At 35.8% G+C, this 23,856-nt stretch overlaps 1 protein-coding gene and 1 long non-coding RNA gene across 12 annotated transcripts in view; one reads left to right on the top strand and one right to left on the bottom strand.

The window, feature by feature from the left end:
- The window catches only part of LOC105483317 (sodium voltage-gated channel alpha subunit 3), a 115,920-nt gene that overhangs the window by 42,353 nt on the left and 49,711 nt on the right, over positions 1-23,856 (top strand). For 3 of the 9 annotated variants that reach the window (XM_071072870.1, XM_011744127.2, XM_011744128.3), the window contains 8 exons: positions 64-155; positions 938-1,210; positions 1,387-1,450; positions 7,153-7,294; positions 8,345-8,551; positions 15,570-15,860; positions 21,857-22,204; positions 23,249-23,381. In XM_071072870.1, the coding sequence (XP_070928971.1) occupies positions 64-155; positions 938-1,210; positions 1,387-1,450; positions 7,153-7,294; positions 8,345-8,551; positions 15,570-15,860; positions 21,857-22,204; positions 23,249-23,381 (1,550 nt within the window). Of the gene's footprint in view, positions 1-63; positions 156-937; positions 1,211-1,386; positions 1,451-7,152; positions 7,295-8,344; positions 8,552-15,569; positions 15,861-21,856; positions 22,205-23,248; positions 23,382-23,856 lie in introns of those variants that run through there. The other 6 variants (XM_011744133.3, XM_011744132.3, XM_011744131.3 and 3 more) reach the window with 6 other exon arrangements.
- The window catches only part of LOC139357138 (uncharacterized), an 87,725-nt gene that overhangs the window by 33,402 nt on the left and 30,467 nt on the right, over positions 1-23,856 (bottom strand). The window lies entirely within an intron of this gene.

The following is a 23,856-nucleotide window of genomic DNA, read 5'->3' as shown; positions in this document are numbered from 1 at the left end:
CCCCTTATATCTCCAACTTTTCTTGTGTGTTATTGTGTTTGTGTGTGAACTCCCCTATTACAGATATGTGACAGAGTTTGTGGACCTGGGCAATGTCTCAGCGTTGAGAACATTCAGAGTTCTCCGAGCACTGAAAACAATTTCAGTCATTCCAGGTGAGAGCTAGGTTAAACACCGAGGCTGACTTTAATTATTAAGTTTGAAATCAATTTATAATGATTTATAGCATTAGCCTTGTTGCTTATTATTATGGTTCATCTCATTCAATAATGCCAATTGATGTTTTGATGTCAGTTTAGCTCCTAAAATTTTATAAATTACATCTTATTTATAAAGTCAGCCTTTGAGTTTAACAGAAAATTGCATGAGATGTCTTCAAAAAATGCTAATTTTGGCCTCTTGCTCTCTCTCTCTCTCTTTTTCACTACCATGGCTTTACTAACTGATTTGGATTTTACCATTCACTGCAGATGTAGTTCAAAAATGGATCTCCTTTTACAAAGGAGAAAAGATTATTATTGAAGAGCATGCATATGGCATGAGACTTACGTTATCTTAAAATTCTTTTCTCCTCTAAATTACTACCGCTTGGAAGCTAGAGTAAAGAATGGATTGGTGGAAAATAGCTTCATGAAATACAAAATCTGAAATGAAAAATAACTCCAAGTTTTTTTGTACGTTTGTTGAGCATGTAAAACCACACAAACAAAACTTCCTGACTAGATATTTAAACCTTCATATTGAATTTCCAGCAAGCACACTGTTCATGCATAAAATCTGCTGTTCATCTATTTCCCAAATCATCAGGCTATCCATACAGCTTCGGTGTCTAAATAGTCAAGCAACCATTTATGGGGGAAAGAGAATGCGTGTGACTATTGAGAAATCATGGCTTCTGGCACTCTTCCTCAGGTGACCTGTAGTTCTCTCTCTTCAGGTTTAAAGACCATTGTGGGGGCCCTGATCCAGTCGGTGAAGAAGCTTTCTGACGTCATGATCCTGACTGTGTTCTGTCTGAGCGTGTTTGCTCTCATTGGGCTGCAGCTGTTCATGGGCAACCTGAGGAATAAATGTTTGCAGTGGCCCCCAAGCGATTCTGCTTTTGAAACCAACACCACTTCCTACTTTAATGGCACAATGGATTCAAATAGAACATTTGTTAATGTAACAATGAGCACATTTAACTGGAAGGATTACATTGGAGATGACAGTAAGAAGTATTGCCACATTATATTAACCTTAGTGTTGCTGAATGAGTTTTCAACTATAAATAGTTGAGACTGTGGGTGTACAGCCACCTTTAGTCTGAGATAGTCAAACTCTGATGTATTCCTAATGTGAATAGGATTAATATGAAATAAAATGTTTTTGGTTTTGTGTTAACAGGTCACTTTTATGTTTTGGATGGACAAAAAGACCCTTTACTCTGTGGAAATGGCTCAGATGCAGGGTAAGAAACGTAATATAGTTTTTAAGATACAGAACTGTTTGCGAAAAAAAAAAAGTAAGTAGGAAAACATCTACATGGTTATATGTGTAGCCTTACCATGTATATGATAAAGAGTGGTGCTGCCCACCTAGGAAGTGCCTTGTCTGCCTTACTGGATTGCCACTGGTCCAAACTCACAGCCATTAAAAGTCGCCCCTTTGTGAAGACTTTTCCCCAGAATTTCACAGTTAAGATGCTCTTAAACTGATGCTGCAATGTGTGAAGGCCCAGAGTCTGTCTTTGCTGTGCATCCATCAGAGCTGTTACGAAACACAGGAAGGAACACAAGATGGGTCCCTTTTTATTGGTGTACATATGTATCAATGGGATGAGTTTTGTTGTGACTGGAAAAGATCCAGACTATAATGTGGTCTTCAGGGTGCAAGCACACTTGGGGAAGTGCTTTGAAATATTTAGTATTCTTGAAAGAGCATAAATTTCTGTATACGAAGAAGCCAAGGGTGCATGTGTGCCAAAGGCATGTCCAAGTTTGAGTAGACATAATGAATAGTTATTTTAGGCCACATTTTACAATAAGAGATGTTGTAATATCTTAGTCATGCTGTTAGTCTCTACCCCTTAAATATTTTCCTAAGAGTATTGTAAGTTAATTTTAAATCAAAATAGGGAATTTTTTAAGAGCCGAGAGATAGCAATACTAAGTGACTCTTAGGACATGGAACTTAAATATATTTTGAGTCATCCTTTAAAAATGGAAACTGGTGTAGCCATAAAAATCTAAGAGAGTTAATGAAAATATATACAAGTCATATAAATAGAGCTTTGGGGAATATTTTTTTCTTGGCAGTTTTACTAACCTTTATTATGTGAATGTAGTGGGTAAGAGCATAGGTTCTACAGTTCATGTATACCTGGGTTCAAATCCTAACTCCACCATTTGTAAGCTCTTTGACCTTGGAAAAGTGCCCTAAGCACTCTGTACCTTAGTTATTCATTGATAAAATGGAGAGAGTAATATTCTGTCCCTTTAACAGTTGTGATGATTATTATGCAATACACATAAAGTATTTGAACTAGCACATAGCCAATTGTAAGAATTTATTGCATGTACCAGCCTAAGCAACAAAGCAAGACCCTACCTCTACAAAAAAAAAAAAAAAAAAAAAGAAAGAAAGAAAGAAAAGAAGAAGAAAAGAAAAACCTAGCCAGGCATTGTCATGCACACGTGTAGTCCTAACTTCTCAGGGGGCTAAAGGAGGAGGATTGCTTGAGCCCAGGAATTCCAAGCCATTATGAGCTAAGATCACGCCACTGCACTCCAGCCTAGGTGACAGGCTGTCTCTGAAAAACGGCCGGGAGTGGTGGCTCACACCTGTAATCCCAGCACTTTGCGAGGCAGAGGCAGGGGGATTACTTGAGGCCAGGAGATCTAGACCAGCCTGGCCAACATGGCAAAACCCTGTCTCTCCTACAAAACACAAAAATTAGCTGGCTGTGGTGGTGCACACCTGTAATCTCAGCTACTTTGGAGGATGAGGCAAAATAATCTCTTAAACATGAAAGATGGAGGTAGCAGTGAGCTGAGATGGCACCACTGCACTCCAGCTTGGATGACAAAGTGAGACCCTGTCTCAAAAAAAAATTTTTTTAATAAATAAAAACAAAATAACACACTCTCTCTCTAAAAAAAAAAAGAATTTATTGCCTATTGACTATTATTTATGATGATGATGATTAACATAAAAGCCCAGATAAAATTTTGGATAAATTTGGTTAATGCATACTTTATTCCTATTAAACCATAATAATCTATTCCCTTTAATGAATACCTATTATGGCTTAAGTAATTCACATCAGCAGTCCCCAGCCTTTTTGGCACCAGGGACTATTTTGTGGAAGACAATTTTTCCACGGACCAAGGGTGGTGGTGGGGAACGATTTCAGGATGATTCAAGCATGTTACATTTATTGTGTACTTTATTTCTATTATTAGTATATTGTAATATATAATGAAATAATTCTACAACTCACCATAATGTAGAATCAGTGGGAGCCTGATCTCAAATGATTCACCTGCCTCGGCCTCCCGAAGTGCTGGGATGATAGGCATGAGCCACTGCGCCTGGCCATTGGTGATGAGTTTTAAATACAAAATCATTTTGTATTTAAGTGGCACATTCCATTAAAGAAATAAATGATTTGTATTTTATTAAAAGTAAAAGCCTCTGTTCTACAAAGACATTCTTAAGAGAATGAAAAGACAAACCACCAACTGGGAGACAATATTTGCAAAGCATATATCTAATATACAAAAAATGACTGGGGCCAGGTGCAGTAGCTCATGCCTGTAATTCAGCACTTTGGGAAGCTGAGGGGGGAGATCATTTGAGCCCAAGAGTTTGAGACTGGCCTGGGAAGCATAGGGAGTTTCTACAAAAAACAAAAAAATTAGCCAGGCATGGTGTAGTGTACCTGTGGTACCAGCTACTCAGGAGGCTGAAGCAGAAGGATTACTTGAGCCTGGGAGGTCGAGGCTGCAGTGAGCCAGGATCAGACCACTGCACTAGAGCCTAGGCAACAGAATTGTACCCTGTCTCAAAACAAAACAAAACAATGAACCAGTGTCCAGAATATCTAAAGAACTCTTAAAACTCAACAATAAGAAAACAAATGACCCAATTTAAAACTGGCAAAAGATCTGAACAGATACCCTACACGAGTATATAGTACAGGTGGCTATTAAGGAGGTAAAAAGGCGCTCAACATTATTTGTCATTAGAAAATATTGCAAACTAAAACAAAAATGAGTTACCACTGTACATCTGTTAGAATAACTGAAAAATGTATCTGGCGATACCAATGTCTGATGAGGATGCAGAAGAACAGGAACTCTTGCTTATTGCGGATGGGAATGCAAAACTAGACAACCGCCTTGGAAGACAGTTTGGCAGTTTCTTACAAAATAAACATAGTCTTACCATATGATCCAACAGCTGCACTACTAGGTATTTAGCTGACCAATTTGAAAACGTATGTCTTCACAAAAAACCTGCATGTGAATATTTATAGCAGTTGTATTCATAATGACCCCAAACCAGAAGCAACCAAGATGTCCTTCAAGAGTTGTATAGATAGATAAATAGTTATACCCATACAATAAAATATTATTTAGTAATTAAAAAGAAATGAGCTATCAAGATACAAACAGGTATTAATGAATGTTAAATGCATATTTCTAAGTGAGAAAAAGCCAATCTGAAAAAGCTACATACTGTATGATTTCAATTATCTGACTTTCTAGAAAACACAAAACAATAGAGATGATAAGAAAATAGTGCTTGCCAGGGGTTCATGGTGAGGAATTATCTAGGTAAAGCAAAGGGGATTTTTTTTAGGGTGAGAACCTGTTCTCTAAGATTCTATAATGGTGAATATGAAACATAATGCATTTGTTAAAACTCATAGACCTTTATAACACAAAGAGTGAATCTTAATGTATACAAATTAAAAGAAATCTTTTGTGAAGTTTGGGGATCCCAGGAAGAAATAGAGTATGTGACAAAAATATATAAATGTATTGCAAAATATGAAACAACCTCACTGAAGGTGGTGGGGTAATAACATGCTAACCTAACTAACTTTGGAAATGAGTGGAGTCTGTAAAACTGAAGGTAAAAGGAACAATACTCTAGTTGATAAAGTTGTTTCCAATGGTAGTATAGATTAACAATCCTGAAACCACTGTGCATATTTATCAGTATTGAGCAATTATAAACATATATATCTCCTTGTTCTGTCAGCTGAGACGGCCTAGAAGCAATGACACCCCAGTAGCAACAAACACAGCTAGCACCCAGATCTTGGTTTCTAATACCATTTTCCAATTAAAAAAACAAAAAAAAACAAAAAAAAAAACTAGCGATCCTTGGAGAAATGGTTGATTCTAGCACTGGGGAAGAAATTATAAAAGATGAGCCTGGAGCATCTGAGAGTGCTTAAAAGTAAGAAAGTGTTAAAAGATAAGCAAACAATGCAACCCACAACCATGGGGTATGTCAAACTGTTACAGGTGTCAACTGAAAGAGCTTCCAATGGCCAAAGATGAAGCAATTTGAACAAGTAAATAAATGAAATATCATTGAATTTAATCCAAAATATAAAACGAATCTCCATGACTACATGTTAATTGCAATGATTGAATAATCAAACAAATTATGAATAATGGACAAATATCCTGTGCAGAATAATTTCAAATAATTTTTGTATATACTTAAGATCATAACTGAAGGTTCCTTAAATGTGGTCTGTACACAGTGACTTTATTTCAGAGAGTACATATGGAAAAGGAAGAAAACACTACCTCAAGATAGGTGGTGAAAGTTAACATCAACAGTGATAAGTCATAGTGATAAGTATGTACCCTTGGCATGATGTGATGTGATGATAGTGACGTTTTACCTCTGTAGTCTTCCACCCACAAATCCATAACCTAAATATAATCATGAGACAAACATTAGACAAATCCCAATTGAAGGGCATTCAACAAAGTATCTGACTAGTAATCCTCAAAACTGTTGTGGTCATCAAAAACAAGGGGAGTCTGAGAGATTGTCACAGCCAAGAGGAGCCTTAAAAGACATAACCACTAAATGGAATGTGTATCCTGAATGAGATCCTGGAACGAAAAAAGGACATTAAGAAAAAAACTGAGGGTCGGGCGCGGCGGCTCATGCCTGTAATCCCAGCACTTTGGGAGGCCAAGGCGGTTGGTCACGAGGTCAGGAGATTGAGACCATCCTGGCTAACACTGTGAAACCCCGTCTCTATTAAAAATGCAAAAATTAGCCGCGCATGGTGGCGGGTGCCGGTACTCCCAGCTACTCGGGAGGCTGAGGCAGGAGAATGGCGTGAACCCAGGAGGCGGAGCTTGCAGTGAGCCGAGATCATGCCCCTACACTCCAGCCTGGGTGACAGAGAGAGACTCCGTCTCAAAAAAAAAAAAAAAAAAAAGAAAAGAAAAGAAAAGAAAAAAACTGAGGAAATCTGAATAAAATAGTAACTTTAGGTAATAATAATGTATTAAGGCTGAGTGCAGTGGCTCGCACCTGTAATCCCAGTACTTCAGGAGGCCAAGGTGGGAGACTGCTTGAGCCCAGAAGTTTGAGACCAGCCTGGGCAGCATAGCAAGATCCCATCTCAATTAAATAATAACAATGTATCAATATTGAAAATGGCATGGAATGTATGAGGCCTGTACTATCTTCATACTTTTTCTGTAAATACAAAATTGTTATAAATATTAACTTTATTTTAGAAAATTCTATAAAACCAGCTATTGAAATGGTTAATTGATTCCCCACTCTTTGGCTTTTTTCTGGCTTTTAATTTTTAACTATTGTTTCTTGCCACTTTGTAAAGAGTAGAAATATGGTGATGTCAGAGCCAAAAGTGTGTGGTTGCTAGCTCTCTGCCATTCTGAATGTCTGTAAATATTTCTTTGCATCTAAATTTTCTATTGTTCTTTCTAGTGAATGTCGTCTGGTAAGTTTCATGATGAGCAATCACCTAAAGTGTTCTGGAAATGAAAGCAAGATAATTCGTCACAGATAGCAACTTTGGGTTTTGAAAATTCCTATGAGTCAAATCAATTGAAATTGCTGTAATTTCTATACTGACCCTACCTCCATTTATCTCTCTTATAGCCAGTGTCCAGAAGGATATATCTGCGTGAAGGCTGGTCGAAACCCCAACTATGGCTACACAAGCTTTGACACCTTTAGCTGGGCTTTCCTGTCTCTATTTCGACTCATGACTCAAGACTACTGGGAGAATCTTTACCAGTTGGTAATGTCCAAATGAGCATACATAACATTTACTTTTATAGACATATATGAAATGAAAAGCATAGGCTGGGTGTGGTGGCTCATGCCTGTAATCCCAGCACTTTGGGAGGTAGAGGCAGATGGATCACTTGAGTCCAGGAATTTAAGACCAGCCTGAACAACATGGCAAAACCCCATCTCTACCAAAATACAAAAATTAGCCCGGCATGGTGGTGCGCACCTGTAGTCCCAGCGACATGGGAGGCTGAGGTGGGAAGATCACCCAGGCCCAGGAGGTGGAGGTTGCAATGAGTCGAGATCATATCACTGCACTCCAGCCTGGATGACAGAGTAAGACCCCATCTCAAAAAAAGAAAAGGAAAGGGAAAGGGAAAGGAAAGGGACCTGCTTATAACACCCTGGAATACAGAGAAGGGTCCAGTATAAAGCAAGTGTGCCTGGAATCCTAATTGTTCATTGAGTCAGTACCTATATATGTTTTTTCATGTGAAAGGCATTCTGCTAGGAACTATGGGGATGCAAATAATGTTCATGACTCTGAGGAACTGATAATCCAGTTGTGGGTATATAAACAACATGTTAAAATATTCTTAAAATCAATGATGTTGATGTGAAAATTTCAAATGAAAGCTCTAGCTATTAACTGAGACTAGAAGAGGAGAGGAGCAAAAGTCATCTATCGATAGTATGGAGAACAGACTGCAATGCAAATGGAATCCCAAAGAAAGGATTTAAAGGTTCAGTGCTCTCACTTGTCATATTATTGCTCTGCATATGAACTCTAATAAAAGCATTATAGTGGGGTTCACATATATATCCACTATATATGAATTTAAAATGTATTTATATCAAACGAGACTGCAGTCAAGCCTCAAATAATCTGATTCTTAATTTTGTGTGTTGAGCATATCAATACCAAAAAACTCTTGGTGAAAAGAAACTGGATACTAAAAAGCGAATTAGTCTGCTGACTATCTAACTGTGGTCACCAGATATTTATTTGGGGACATTATACTAAAATACTGATGGAATTATCTCCCATTTCTCCTAGACATTACGTGCTGCTGGGAAAACATACATGATATTTTTTGTCCTCGTCATTTTCTTGGGCTCATTTTATTTGGTGAATTTGATCCTGGCTGTGGTGGCCATGGCGTATGAGGAACAGAATCAGGCCACATTGGAAGAAGCAGAACAAAAAGAGGCTGAATTTCAGCAGATGCTCGAACAGCTTAAAAAGCAACAGGAAGAAGCTCAGGTACTGAGTGATAAAAGCAAAGATTTATCATTATTATTATTATTAGTTTCTAAGTAGAAATAGTGTTATACTCTAGAGGGTAGATTCGTACTGCCTTTTCATTTCATATACAGGCGTTGTCATTAGAAAAAGAAAAATATTCACATATGGACTTGTTTCTGAAGTTAGAGTTGAATAAACTTTTTAGACACTGTATATAAAGAAATCAGCCAGTGGGTAGAAAATACATTAGGGATAAGGTTTACTATGGAATTGTCTCATGGAACCTAAGAGGGGAATTTAATTTTTTATTTAATTTTGAAAAGAAATAAAACTGATATTTCCAATTATTAGTGATTCACCCCTAATTATGACATTTGAGATTTTGTTCTGAAGTTAATTGATTTTAAAGGTTGACAAGAAAACTTTATATATACCTATGATTAACAATTCTTTGGGATTTCTGTAACAAAAAATTTTAAAAAGGTGTTTGCTATAGCCCACATCAGGATATCAGGAAGGTGTCTAAAATTAGATGCCAACTTGAGACTTTTATCAATATTAAAGTCTGTGTGAGCTAGGGGTATAGTGAATGGGGTATTAATGTGTTGAGGAGAAGAGATGGAAACACAGTACTGTATTAAAAGACAGAAAAAAAAATCCATATACTGAAAGGTGAAGACTCTTGCAAAGATATAGTAAAAACCCTATTCATGCCAGTTAGAATTATAATTTCTCAATATTTTTGCCAACATTTGCTATGGCCAGTCTTTGTAATTTTAGCCATTCTAATAAGTATCTCATTGCTGTTTTGATTTTCATTTTCCTAATTACTAATGATAAGCATCTTTTTCTGCTCTTATTTTCCATCTGTATAGCTTCTTTTATGAAGCGGTTGTTCAAATCTTTAATCCCCTCCTTTTTTTAGTTAGGTTGTTTGATTTCATATTGTTGAGTTTTGAGTGTTCTTTGACTCTTTGGGATATAAGTCCTTTCACATATATGCTTCTCAAATATTTAAAGTGCAGTTTATCCAGCATACTATTTCTTAGCTTTTTTGTTTAAATCATTCTTTTGGATCGAAGAAACTTTTGCCAAGTCAACACCACAAGTATTTTCTTCTAAATTTTCTTCTAAAGTTATGTTTATGCTTTAAATTTAGGTCAATAACCCATTTTTTTTTTTTTTTTTTTTTTTTTTTTTTTTTTTTTTTTTTTTGAGACGGAGTCTAGCTCTGTTGCCCAAGCTGGAGTGCAGTGGCCGGATCTCAGCTCACTGCAAGCCCCGCCTCCCGGGTTCACGCCATTCTCCTGCCTCAGCCTCCCGAGTAGCTAATAACCCATTTTAAATTAACTTTTGTATAACATATGGGTGATATGTTGAGATTGACTTTTTTAAAATATGAGTATCTAATTATTCCAACTGCATATAAACAAAGCATTCATTCTCCACTGCATTGCCTTTGAACTTCTGTCAATTATTAGTTGTCCATAGGTGAGTGTGTCTATTTCTGAACTCTATTCTGTTCAGTTGATTTATTTGTCATTTTTATATCAACACCACACTCTCGTAATTACTGTACCTTTTATGATGAGCCTTGAAATAAGATAGTGTAGGTTCCCAACTTTTTGTTCTTTTTTTTTTTTCAAAGCTGTTTTTTGGCTGTTTTATGTCCTTTGTAGTTCTCTATGAGTTTTAAACCCCATTTGTCAATTGCAATTTTAATGATTTCTATTGTTGTCTTCAAGTCAATTATCTTTTCTTTTGCACATTTAATCTGCCGCTAATTTTATCCAGTATATTTGTCATCTGAAACATTGTAGTTTTCATCTCTACAAGCTTGATCTGGGTCTTTTTTATATTTCCATATATCTCTAATTAATATTGCGAGCATACACAATACAGTTACAACAACTGTTGAAGTTTCCTGTCTGCTAATTTGAACATCTGTGTCAGTTCTTGGTCAGTTTTGATTAATTTTTCTCTTTATTATGGGTCATATATTTCTGCAGTTTTCTGTTTCTGACAACCTTCAATTGAATTCCAGACACTGTCAATCTTGGATATAGTTACGTCGTTTATGCACAGTTTGATCCTTTTGTATCTTTAAACCTTTGAAAATAGACAGGACCAGAATACTATTTATTCTCAGACTAATTATTCCTCACTAATGAATCAAGACGCTTCCTAATACTCTACCCAATGCCCATTTAAAACGAAGTGTTTGCCAGTATAGGAACAGACACAGTTCTGGCACAGTGTGATTGCTGGGTGGTGTTCCCTCTAATCCTCGGCCTCAGGTAGTTTTCTAAGACACATGCTTGGTGAATAATCTTCTCAGTACTCAAGGTGAACCTGAGATCCCTAGAATTCTCTCTCTGCTCAACTGTCGCCTCTGTGGTACTCTGTTCTGTGAACTATATAGCCACCCTGACTTTCCTAGATTCAGCTTCATCTCATCCATTCATGGAGTCTGCAGAGATACTTCCTCTCTACATCATAGTCTGGAAGTTCCAGACCATAAGCTAAGAAAAGCATAGAGCTGGCTTGCTTGCTTTTCCGTTTTCCAATATCTTAAAACATTCTGATCTGATGTCCAGTGTCTTCAAAACCACTGTAACATGTATTTTGTCTGTTTTATTGGTTGCTTCAGAAGAGAGTAAATCTGGTCTCTGTTACTCCATTTTGGCCAGAAGCAGAAATCCAATTTTGTTTTCATGCACTGACTTTTTTGAGGATTTTTTTTTTTTTTTCAGATGAATGGCTCCACATATTTGAAGTGTTCTTTGGATGACAGTATATACTAGAAATTGGTATATTCAAAATTTAAGTTTTTAACAATTCTGAGTTACTTTGAAGATACACAACAAATAGCGTTAGGTCCTTTCTCAAGGCATTTTTTTGGTGAAATGGAGATACAGCAATGAATCGTTTAGTGAATTACTGAGCTCAACCATAGACTTAGCTTTGGGTGAACATGCTGGCTTGGCCACTTTCATCTTACCATTGGGTACAAAGTAGTAATGTGGATATACCTTATTGATTTTATATAGAAAACTCTAAACAAATTTGGTGAAACTTGAAAATATTTAAAAATATACTTCATGCTTGCCAGAAAGTTCTACATTTGAATTATTGAAGAGTTTTATTCTATATCACTATAAATAAAACACATTTATAAGATAATAAAATAAAATAGCTATTTACAGGGCAAATACTTTATTTCATGGTTTTAAATAAATGTTATAGGAAATAATATTCATAAATTGCTTATGATTGTATTCTAAAGCACTGGGTTTTTCTATTATCATTAATAAAAGCAGACAAATTAATGTGCTTGAAAATGCTACATAGATAATACAGTACGGAAATGAGTTATTCTAAAATTCAGCCATTTTAGGGTAAAATATGGCATCAATTAAAAGAGTATAGTCTTTTTGAACTTAGAAATAAACATGCGCTATGTCTAGTAGAAGTTTCAAGAACCTATGATTATGATGAGTTCAGCTAAAAAACATCAGTTCTATTAACCCTAGTAGTCAGTTACTGAATTTTAGTGACAAAAACATCACAATTTGATTCAGCTATAGCTTCATACCTACAAAATTTAAATTTATCCAAGGTAAAGTATAGTACTGATTGGAGTAGCACAGTGCCAAATCCATTTTGGTTCCTTATTGACAACACAGGTAATGATGACCAGTAAATTATCAATGTTGAACCCGGGAGGAAATTGTAGGCAAAGAGAGAGAATTAGTGCACCTATGAGATCATTTATGCTGCAGTGTAGCTTAAGTCTCACTAACCACCTATGAGTCTTCAAAACTTACTATCTAGCCAATGACTTCATGAAGGCTAACATCACTTCCATCTTTCTTTATTATTGGTTGAGGGGCACCTAGGGCTAGTCATTGTGTAGGCATGAGAAAATAACGTGGAGAAACACAAACCCTGCAAAGAAATCAATGTTTTGTCCTAGTTCATTCTAACTGTGTTTGGCATTTAAATTGTGATATTTAAGTGTCTAATGTTGCCCAGCTTGGTATATCCCATAGCAGTCTATATATAGGAAAAAATTTGGGAGTAAGCTCTAGAACAAAATTCAAAATAGTAGCTCTTAAGAAATCTAATATAATTGGAGTAGAACAGAAATAGGTATAATGTCTTGTAGCTTTGAATGGGATTTTAACTGGATTACATGTGTAAAATGAATGAAGTATTAGTTATGTGGTTATATTTTTATGGACACACAGATACAGTGAGTCACAGAGCCTATTTTGAATCACACAAAAATGTTATAAGAAAATGTTATTTCCTGAGTAAATACTAAGTGAAATTTCTTATTTGTTAAAAGAGGAATTCAGTAAGTTGGCTGTGAAAGTAACACTATTATTCTAATACGCAGGACATTGGTAGAATCACAGAGTTGGGTATAAACAGGTACACAGACATGAGAGATGACAGGAAACATCTGCCTTTGAGGGAATTGGCAAATCACTGAAGTGGAACAAGTGACAAATTTGAGTTGATGAGTGACACAGAAAATGTGTCAGAGGTTACCTTTGTTGCCTTAGAAATCTGTTTTGGTTTTGAAATATTTGAACTGTTACCCAGAATACACAGGGAAATAACATCTTATGCAAAACAAAGTTTGGGGCCAGGTGCGGTGGCTCACACCTGTAATCCCAGCACTTTGGGAGGCTGAGGTGGGTGGGTCACTTGAGGCCAGGAGTTTGAGATCAGCCTGGCCAACATGGTGAAACCCTGTCTCTACTAAAAATACAAAAATTAGCCAGGCATGGTGGCTCATGCCTGTAATCCTAGCTGTTCAGGAGGCTGTGGCAGGAGAATTGCTTGAACCCGAGAGATGGAGGTTGCAGTGAGCCAAGATTGCGCCATTGCACTTCAGCCTGGGCAACAGAGTGAGACCCCATCTAAAAAATATATATATATATATATATATATGGAAGTGATTTAAATGAATGTAAGTTTTAGGATTATGGTGAGGGACTATGACCACCACTTCTTTTGTTTCCAGGGACAAACAAGTCAATAAATGATTAACACTGCGTGTTGTGTGTTTGTGTCTATATAAAATGGAAAAGAGAATTAAGGACTTTATTTGGATAAGAAGGGGTATGTGTGTATATATATATTCACTGTTTCAGCAAATGGTGTATATTAGGTACATCATATGTATCAATCACTATGTAACTATATTTAACTTGCTACAGATAAGTGATTCATTTATTTACTTTATTTTGCATATATAGTCAGAGTTATAAAATGTACTTAATATTTCTCATTTTATGTCATGAATTATATTAAAAGTGATACTGATGATCAATAATTTGATTAAAAACCTGGCTATGTGACTATATAAAATTTTATAAATATCTAAATTCTGAATTAGTGTTTCATTTAAATGCTGGGCATTATCTTATATCAAGTCTTATATCTGAGTTTCCATTATGAATATAGTGCTTAATATAAATAAATATCTGTTACATTTTGTGTGTTGCTTGGTCAAACACATAAATTTAAAATCATGTTTAGTACTAAGTTTTCCTCCCTGAGATCATTGTAATCCTAGAGAATTTGCAGCATAGTAATTTTAGATTTAAAATCTTTTTTTAAATTTTAGTTAACATAAAGTTTAAAACTGAAAACTACTTAGCAGGGTTTGCTTCTTCTTAAGAAAGATGAAACATAAAGCACAAAGTGATGTCACAGTATTATAAATAGGTTTTATCTCCATTTCTTCTTAAAATATGTTGTTATACAGACTGTTATGCCAGTCTTTTATGATGTCTTGAAAAGTCAAGGCTAAGTATGTCTTGTTCTTCCCCCACCCCCACACCAGTGTCTGAGAAAATTGATAGCAAAATACATTTTTAAATCTTTATTCACCAATTATTTACTGAGCCCTATTTATGTCAGGTGACATACCAGTCGCTGAGCATACAGTGATACAATTTCTATCCAGCTTATAGTTGGTGGGAAAGATAAACAATATAGTAGATAAGTTAGAGTTGTTTGTATTTAGTGATGACATATGTAAAAAGCTTAACTGATATTGTCATAATTTAATAGTTTCCACTTCTGTGGTTACATTTTCAAATAGTTATATGCTTAATGAGAACTCAGCTTTGATGCTCACCATATTGTTTCATATCCTCTGTATGTCACTGTTAGATCATTTCCAGTCTAAAAATACTATTTTCTATGTTTCACCTCAGAGCTGACTGTGTTTCATTAGTAGGTATAGAAATTCAAAGTGCTTAAGAATACTTAGTGCTGCAATATGGAAAGAAAATATTTGAAGCAGTTCTCATAATCCTTTGAATGAATTTGTGTGTTGCTATGTTAATCATTTGTTATTATTTTTAATATTAAACGATTTATTAACATTTAAAAATTTTAAAGTGATACATAATAAATTTTCTGGGAGTAAGATGACCACAGAGATGCGAACTACAGTCCTAAATGTAATTCAAACGAAGGAAGAGGATAAACTAGCTAATACATTCCCCTACTTCCATCTGGAGGTAAAATAGTAGGCACTTTAAATGTTTTGCGTTCACAAAAAAGAAAAGAAACAGTCTTTTGTATTGGATATAGAGGGGAAAAAAATTACTACTCAGTTGCTCACAAGTGCACACAGGAGGAAACATTTTACAGATGGAATCAGAATAGTAGTTAAATGAGCAACCACCACTAAGAAAACATTTGCTTTTTAAAGTATAGAAGATACTATAGAGAGAACAGTTGTCCCCTCCGCCCCCAAAAAAAGACAATCCAGAAGATAGGCAAAACCATATTTTTCTTGCTTTAATACATACACTAGCATATTGCTTTATATGATTTCAAATGTAAGGGTTGTTGTTAAGTAAACTCTTGTGGTGAGACAAAACAAAAGGACTAGAAGAACAGACTTTTCGCTTATAGTTAATGAGTCTTAAACGGCAACATTTTAACCATACTCCACTGTTTTCAAAGCTCTGTGTTCTAAATAGTGCCTGACTTTGTTTTACGACAGGCAGTTGCGGCAGCATCCGCTGCTTCAAGAGATTTCAGTGGAATCGGTGGGTTAGGAGAGTTGTTGGAAAGTTCCTCAGAAGCATCAAAGTTAAGCTCCAAAAGTGCTAAGGAATGGAGGAACCGAAGGAAGAAAAGAAGACAGAGGGAGCACCATGGAGGAAACAATAAAGGAGAGAAAGACAGCTTTCCGAAATCCGAATCTGAAGACAGTGTCAAAAGAAGCAGCTTCCTTTTCTCCATGGACGGAAACAGACTGACCAGTGACAAGAAATTCTGCTCCCCTCATCAGGTAGGATTTTCTACTAAGTGCTCTGGTTTCTTTGTCATTGCGATTGCTTTTTACTTGTTGTATTTTGTTTTAGTACACTTTTGTGCTATCTGACTTCAGTGAGGGATGGGGAACTAACATTTAATATAGTTGTTTAAATTCTTATCATAGACTGTCTTCAAAGGGATTTTTATTAAACCGTTCATAAAATGTTCACCATTTTGGGACTGATATATATAGATATATTGATATCATATATATAATAGATATATTGATATAACCTATATATATCAACCTGTGTGTGTGTATATATACATATATATGTGTGTATGTACACACACAACCTACGCTAACAGACTTTTCAGTGAGAGTTTGGGAATCTCTTGTTTACATTTTCCACTTTGAGACCCCAGATAAACTTATTTTCTTCGAGAATGAGTTTCTGCCTTTGGTATCCAAAGTTGTTATTGTAACACACACATAAATTTTGAAAAGAAATGTTCTTTGGGTTTTATCTTTATCCTTTGATATGAGAACTGGACTATGGTGAGTCTCTATTTTGCTTGCATAGGGTCATGCCATGGTACATTAGAATGAAATTATGACCTAAATGTTCTTGAAGAGAATAGCATCAAAGGTAGTCTATTTTGTGCTCTGATTTAATGCCAACTACCTAGTTCTTCATCATAGTTTTAAGTAAAAGAGTAAAAATTAGTTTCAATTATTTGTTGTTTAGTAAGTTTTATGGATTAGTAAGTTAATATATTGTTTACATATGTCTCGTGTAAAGAATAATTAGTTATAAAATCTGTGATAAGTACAATTATGGCTTTGAACACTATTTGGCACCATTAGAATTTCATGTGCTATGAATTGCAAATGCTTCTAATCATAACAATCTTGAATCAGAATTATACCCTAAAAATAATGCTTCGAGAGATAATATATAAGATTAATTTAATCAAAAACTGCAAATTAACCAAGAGGTATGATATATTTTTCATAAAGAAAGAAACTTCTGGCCGGGCGCGGTGGCTCAAGCCTGTAATCCCAGCACTTTGGGAGGCCGAGACAGGCGGATCACGAGGTCAGGAGATCGAGACCATCCTGGCTAACACGGTGAAACCCCGTCTCTACTAAAAATACAAGAAAATTAGCCGGGCGTGGTGGCGGGCGCCTGTAGTCCCAGCTACTCGGGAGGCTGAGGCAGGAGAATGGCGTGAACCCGGGGGGGCGGAGCTTGCAGTGAGCCGAGATCGGGCCACTGCACTCCAGCCTGGGCGACAGAGCGAGACTCCGTCTCAAAAAAAAAAAAAAAAAAAAAAAGAAAGAAACTTCTAAAAAAACAGAAGTAATAAACACAAAATTCAACATAGTATTTACTTTTGGTTGGGAGAAAAGGTAATATGCAAGTTCTCAGTGAATTTTTATAATCTAAGTTTAATATGTAAACAAATATTTTTAAAGAAAAAAGTAGACTATATCAATAACTTAAAACTTGTATTCTCATATTAGAACAAAATGGACATGAATACACAAAGAGTTTTAAGATAAAAGCCATTTAAGACAATATTAATATCAAGAAATTCAACTATTACTGTCTTGTGTAATACAAATATAAAATATATTATCAAATCAGTATAACACATTTGGAATTAACTTGAAGCTCTGGAGGGCAACTTGGTTTCTCAGATCAGATTTTTTTTTTCTTAAACAGTCACCCTTGATATTTTGGAATTCTTAAAACTATTAGGAGTTATTAGAATTAAGAGTATATGAAACTATAGCATAATGATGCTATAGTGAACACAAATGTTCGTGTTCATATCTCAACGCCAAACTAGTTCTGTGACCTTGGTCAAGTCAGTTGTACTTTGTAAAATTTCTGTAAAATAAAGTAAGAACACCTACATTAAAGAGTTTTACGGGGCTAAGCAATATATCGAAAATCTGTGTGACAAAGAATAAGTCTCTTATTAAGTTAAAATTGATGAATGAATTTCAAATGAGGGAAACAAAACTTTTGAGTAGTTTCAATTACTCACAAATGTATGTACGCAGTTTGATAGCAGTATTATTTCCTTTATCGTTTCATCATTTTGCTCAAATAAAAGTTTGCAGATTAGTTCATTCAGTCCAATCAACAAATATTCATTGATCACCAACTATGTGGCAAGCATAATTCAAGATGCTGAAAATACCTCAAAGAACAAATGAGATTCAATTCACTGACCTCATGGAAATTTATTCCCAAGGAGACGAACAATAAACAACATAAATAAGTTATAGACTGCGTTAGAAGGTAACAAATGTTAAGGAAAAAAAAGTAAGGAGGAAAAAAGGAACACGAGCCATAATTGGAAGAAAAATTTTAAATAGGGTGGTTTACAATGACCTCACTATTTAGACATTTTGGGAAAGATTTGGAGGAGGCAAAGGAAGAAGCTATCTTATGGAACAGCGTTCTAAGCTGATGATAGAGGAAGTGCAAAACCCTGACATGGTAGCATGCCTGGAGTGCTTTAGGAGCAACTGGTAGACTTGGTTTGCCGGAGCTGAGGAAACCCCAGACAGGCAAGAGCAGGGAGGTTAGCTGATGGCCAATGTTTTAATACTAAAAACAGAAACAGTACATACATATGGTAGATGTCGTTCATTTTATATTTGTAAATAGAAGACAGATGGATAGATAGGTAATTTCAAAAGTGAAAGAAATAATCTATTAGTTTTAAATTTGCATCTCCCAGTAAAGACAGGCTAAGAGCATTAACACAACTAACAAGCAGAAATATACCATAAACGGTTTACAGTTTCTGATTCTGTAAACAGAAAAGGAATCTGGTAGAAAGAGAATCAGGGAAGGTGGTGGGGACAGGAAACATAAGATAGACAGTAAATACTGCTCAAATCAAATATATCTTCTGAAAATGTCAAAGCAGAGAGGCCATAAATTGTGGACACCCTGTCTTCTATTCACATAAATTACAAATGTTATTTTGTTTATTACATTATTTTATTTTTAAGCAGATTATATATGTTAGTAGTACAAAATAAAGAAGTATTTAAAAGTATAAAATGAAACCTCAAAATGCTAAGTACTTCCAACAAATACTCACTTTCCTTGTTCCCACTAGAACATCTTAAAATTCCCAGCATCTTTTTCCATCTTGACTTTTCCCAACCCACTTTGAATCCAAAGCCTACCTGCATGCTTGTGTCTTACAGACCTAATTTCTTCTATTTCCCCTTTTGTTACTGAAAATTAAGAAACAGTCTACATTTATCTTCTGGGAACAAGATGAAAAAGATACCTGGGAAATATGTTTTGACATGCCTGAGGCAAAGAAAGATAGCCTTTCACTCCTTAAAACATTAAAGCTGGTTTTCCCTAGAGAAAGTGTTGCCACATCTGTGGGTATTCCCTCCACTCTGCTGCATCTTCCAGTGTGTTATTTTTGGTTTATTTTCTCTGAATGCTATTTCTGTTATCTTCTTTTTCTGTCTCTGTTGCCTTGAAAGCTGCACTTACACCCATTATTATACATTCCGAAGAGTGAATAGAAGTTTCGAATAAACTCAGAGATCTGGAACGCCTTTGAAAATACCTGACATAAAAATATCCAAATTAAAGGCATGTCCCAGATACATAATGGATGCACACACATACCACATACTCCCAACCAATATTGTGTAGGCCAATTTTCAGTTTTCAGAGACAGTTTCAGAACACAGGTGTATTGAGGTGATTACACTCAGCCATCCTAGGGACTAATGTAAGTCCAACTTAGTATTTCTCTGAGTGTAGGATGAGGTCCACCCTGTATTACAGTCACCTGGAATGTGTCAAGAAAATTCAGATTCCAGAGTCCCATCTGCTACTTGCTGAATCCATATTCCAAAAATCTGGGACCTAAAAAAATATATTTTTAACTCTCAGAGTGATTCACATACACGCAAATGTTTCAAAACACTAGTTCTGGGCTGGGTCTGGTGGCTCATGCCTCTAATCTCAGGGCTTTAGAAGGCCAGGGTGGGCAGATCACCTGAGGTCGGGAGTTCGAGGCCAACTTGACCATCATGGTGAAACCCTGTCTCTATTAAAAATACAAAAATTAGCCAGGTGTGGTGGCAGGCACCTCTAGTCCCAACAACTCAGGAGGGTAAGGCAGGAGAATAGCTTGAACCTGAGAGGTGGAGAATGCAGTGAGCCGAGATTACACCACTGCACTTCAGCCTGGGCGACAGAGCGAGACTCTGCCTCAAAACAACGACAACAACAACAATAAAAACACGAGTTCTGGATATAACTGTTATTATATTGATCATTTAAATGGAATCTGAGGAAATGAAAAGCATTAGCATTCTTTATTAATGGGGGGATGAATTGATGTCTTCACATGATCTAATCTCTTGATCACTTTGCTGTAAAATCCCTCTACTGTCTGCCCTTCGGTAGACAAACCTGCTACAGGAATTAAGTATTACATAGACACACCCTCCGATGGACAAGCTGGACAGCCAACAGCTCCTGTGGAGAATCTAACCAAATCCAAAGGAACAGAGCACTTTTTAGTGAATAATATCCTTCCAGAATATCACTGAGACAGAGGACAACAAAGATTATTCTGGTGCTTTGCAGTCTGGGAAAAGCCATAAAAATAAAGCTAAAAATGGGGCCTACGAAAATCAGCATGACCTAATTAGGCAGAGGAACCAAAAATAAGTTTGACAGAGTCTGCCTTTTCTGTTTTTTCCACTAAAATCATTTTATTTGGTTTTACACTAAAGCTTAGAAGAGAGAGAAGATCCAGGAATGTTTGCTGCTGACATATGTATATGTATATGTATGTATGTATATTACCCTGGGTGTGAAGAGAAGTAGGAAAGGGAATGAGAGAGCGAAGAGGAATGCCATTGTTCATGATGAGGGGAGAAAACAAATATTCTGCAGACTGAATAGAGATGTTTTTGAAAACTATCTGCAAGACTAGAATACACACAGAATAATTTGGGGTTGCTAGTTTAAAATCCTTTCAAAATGTGCTAGAGGGAACTTCAAGCTAAATCCTCATTTTCTGGTACTAGGAAACAGTTCGCTTAACTTACTTGGGAATAGCTGTAATAAAAAACGTTTTGAATTGTCTCTTTTCAATACAGTTAAAGTAAAATCAGAAGTATATGCTGTTTTTTACACCACCCGCTGGTGAAGTCATGTTATATGTCTTGCTTTTATAAGCCAGTGTTATATTTTACACAAGAAGAGTAATTTATGTAGCAGTTTAGGAATCCTCTCTGTTGCGTTTGCTATGACATGTAGTCTCTCAAATAAGGTGAATCATTGGTTGCCATTTGGGAAACTGTTAGCAAATTTGGAAGACAACATCGTAGGTAAGTTTTGTGACTTCTATTCCCATGTGGGTAGAGACAAACCATTTCAGACAAAGAGTAAACTAATTTTCTTTCAGAATTCAAAAGAAGGGAATGGAAAAATAGTAGTTTTTTTTTTAAAAAAATAATTATCCTGAAGTGAAATACTGGCTACAATGCAACATTTGAAACAAATATTTTAAATTTGAGCCAACATTCTCACTTGAGCCAAAACTTATTCTCCAGGTTGCATTCCCTTCAGATTACAGCATTAAGAAGTAGAAGCTACTTACTATTTGTTTAACCACCACTCCCATCAAAAGTTATCATTTAGCCTTTTCAGCATCTGGTCCCTAACCTATAGCATTATGATAACCCAATCCACCTGAAGTGAAGACTAAATGAAGTGGTTGCATACTTAGTAAATTGCGAATCAGTATTGTTAGTCAGAAAAACACTCTTTTACTTAAATTTGCTTTAATAAAAGTATTAAAATATATGTGTCCTCTATAAATTTGATAATCCATGTTTAAGAGCAAGACTATACTAACTCAAAAGAAAATAGATCTTTTAATATTAATACTTTTATTTTTATTAAATAATTGTGTTCTCCCCCCACCCCATCCCATTCCTTTTTGCTTTCTCCGCAGTCTCTGTTGAGTATCCGTGGCTCCCTGTTTTCCCCAAGACGCAATAGCAAAACAAGCATTTTCAGTTTTAGAGGTCGGGCAAAGGATGTTGGATCTGAAAATGACTTTGCTGATGACGAACACAGCACATTTGAAGACAGCGAAAGCAGGAGAGACTCACTGTTTGTGCCGCACAGACATGGAGAGCGACGCAACAGTAACGTTAGTCAGGCCAGTATGTCATCCAGGATGGTGCCAGGGCTTCCAGCAAATGGGAAGATGCACAGCACTGTGGATTGCAATGGTGTGGTTTCCTTGGTGGGTGGACCTTCAGCTCTAACGTCACCTACTGGACAACTTCTCCCAGAGGTGATAATAGATGACCTAGCTGCCACTGACATTATTCACTAATTTGAAATAATCAAAGCCTGGACAGTTTAGGCTGTTATACCGTCCTGCTTCCTCAAAATGAAAAGTTGGTAAAAATAATACATGATTAATCAAAGGGAAAACAATAGAATATTGAGAATCAATTGAATTGTACGGGAGCATTAGCTTTTGTTGTATGGGAATTCATTGTAAGGGACCATGGCTTTAGGTTAAAAGGGCCCAGTTTTTAGAGTCTGCTTTGAAACACATATCTGCAAATTTGGTAGACCTACCAAGACAAATAATGGACATTTTCACCATCAAATCTGTAAGATGCATAATCACGAAGAATTGTAAAATTATCTATTCATATTCTGGAAAATTCATATTCTTAAAATTAAATATTATAACCAATTTGTTGATAATGGGCAGTTTCATACAACTGTCAATATTTACAGTGCTATTTTAAAATGACTCTAAAATGTGTTGTTTTTTAATAGGAAGAGATATAGAAATAATTAAAGAAATTTCAGGAAAGCACACACATTTCATTGTACATCTGTGTTTGTGCATGGAAAAAAATTGGCCCACGTATGTCAATATTGTCAATATAGCCTCAAAGAAAATAATTCAGCCTTGAGACTATATAATCATAGTATTTATTGGGGGGGAGATTGATCTGATTATTAATCATTGATAGAAGATAAAAATAATTTTCACCTAAATGAAATAAAATAATAAATGACTTTAGCATGTTTACAACAAATTTCCTTGAAAATTGTGACAGGTTAATTAAAATATTTCTGTAATATAATTGTGTTATACAACTGCATCCACTGGTGAATTCCTCTTAAATAGTACTACCTGCGATAACTTTTTTTTAAAAACAAAACTGTTTATAACTTAACAATAATTCAACATTTTATTCCTTGAAAATTCTTAACTGGAAAAATTGCATGTGGCATGATTTACCAAAGAAATGCTATGTGGTGTTGTATTACTTATTAGAAAGAGTGGTTTGAGCCATCAGTATTTGGTTTGCAGGGCACCACCACTGAAACGGAAATCAGAAAGAGAAGGTTAAGTTCTTACCAGATTTCAATGGAGATGCTGGAGGATTCATCTGGAAGGCAAAGAGCCATGAGCATAGCCAGCATTCTGACCAACACAATGGAAGGTAAGAAGCAGGTCATGGAACAGTCAACTTTCTGTGATTATGTGCTTTGTGAACTATTCCTTCTTTTCATAGAGTTACTGAAGTCTGTTACCCAGATCAAAACTATATACTAGACCTAAGAATGTGATATATGGAGTATATTATCACATTGATTACAAAAACTAATATTGGCCTTATTTCTTTTTGAGTTGGGTCCTTACCTTGCTTGCAGAGTGATATTTCACCACTTGATATTATATCAATGAGGATTTCTTCTTATGTTATGTTACTCATATGCAAATAGAGTAAACTCTTCCCCCTTTCTAAGTCTTGGTATATAGAAGCATAAGGAAACATTTCTTTCAGGCTTCAGTCTGTTCTTCAGGCATGGAGGTGTTGATAGGGTTGTGGGAGCGCTTGAATGAGTTGGACAAATCAAAACCTGTCCTCCACTCCAAGAGAGATCCTACGAAAGGGTCTCTCTTCCATCTTCTAC

This window comes from Macaca nemestrina, chromosome 11 (genome assembly GCF_043159975.1).
Source record: "Macaca nemestrina isolate mMacNem1 chromosome 11, mMacNem.hap1, whole genome shotgun sequence".
Lineage (NCBI taxonomy): Eukaryota > Metazoa > Chordata > Mammalia > Primates > Cercopithecidae > Macaca > Macaca nemestrina.
Note: the sequence above shows the minus strand (reverse complement) of the source record. Positions and strands in the feature narration are given on the sequence as shown.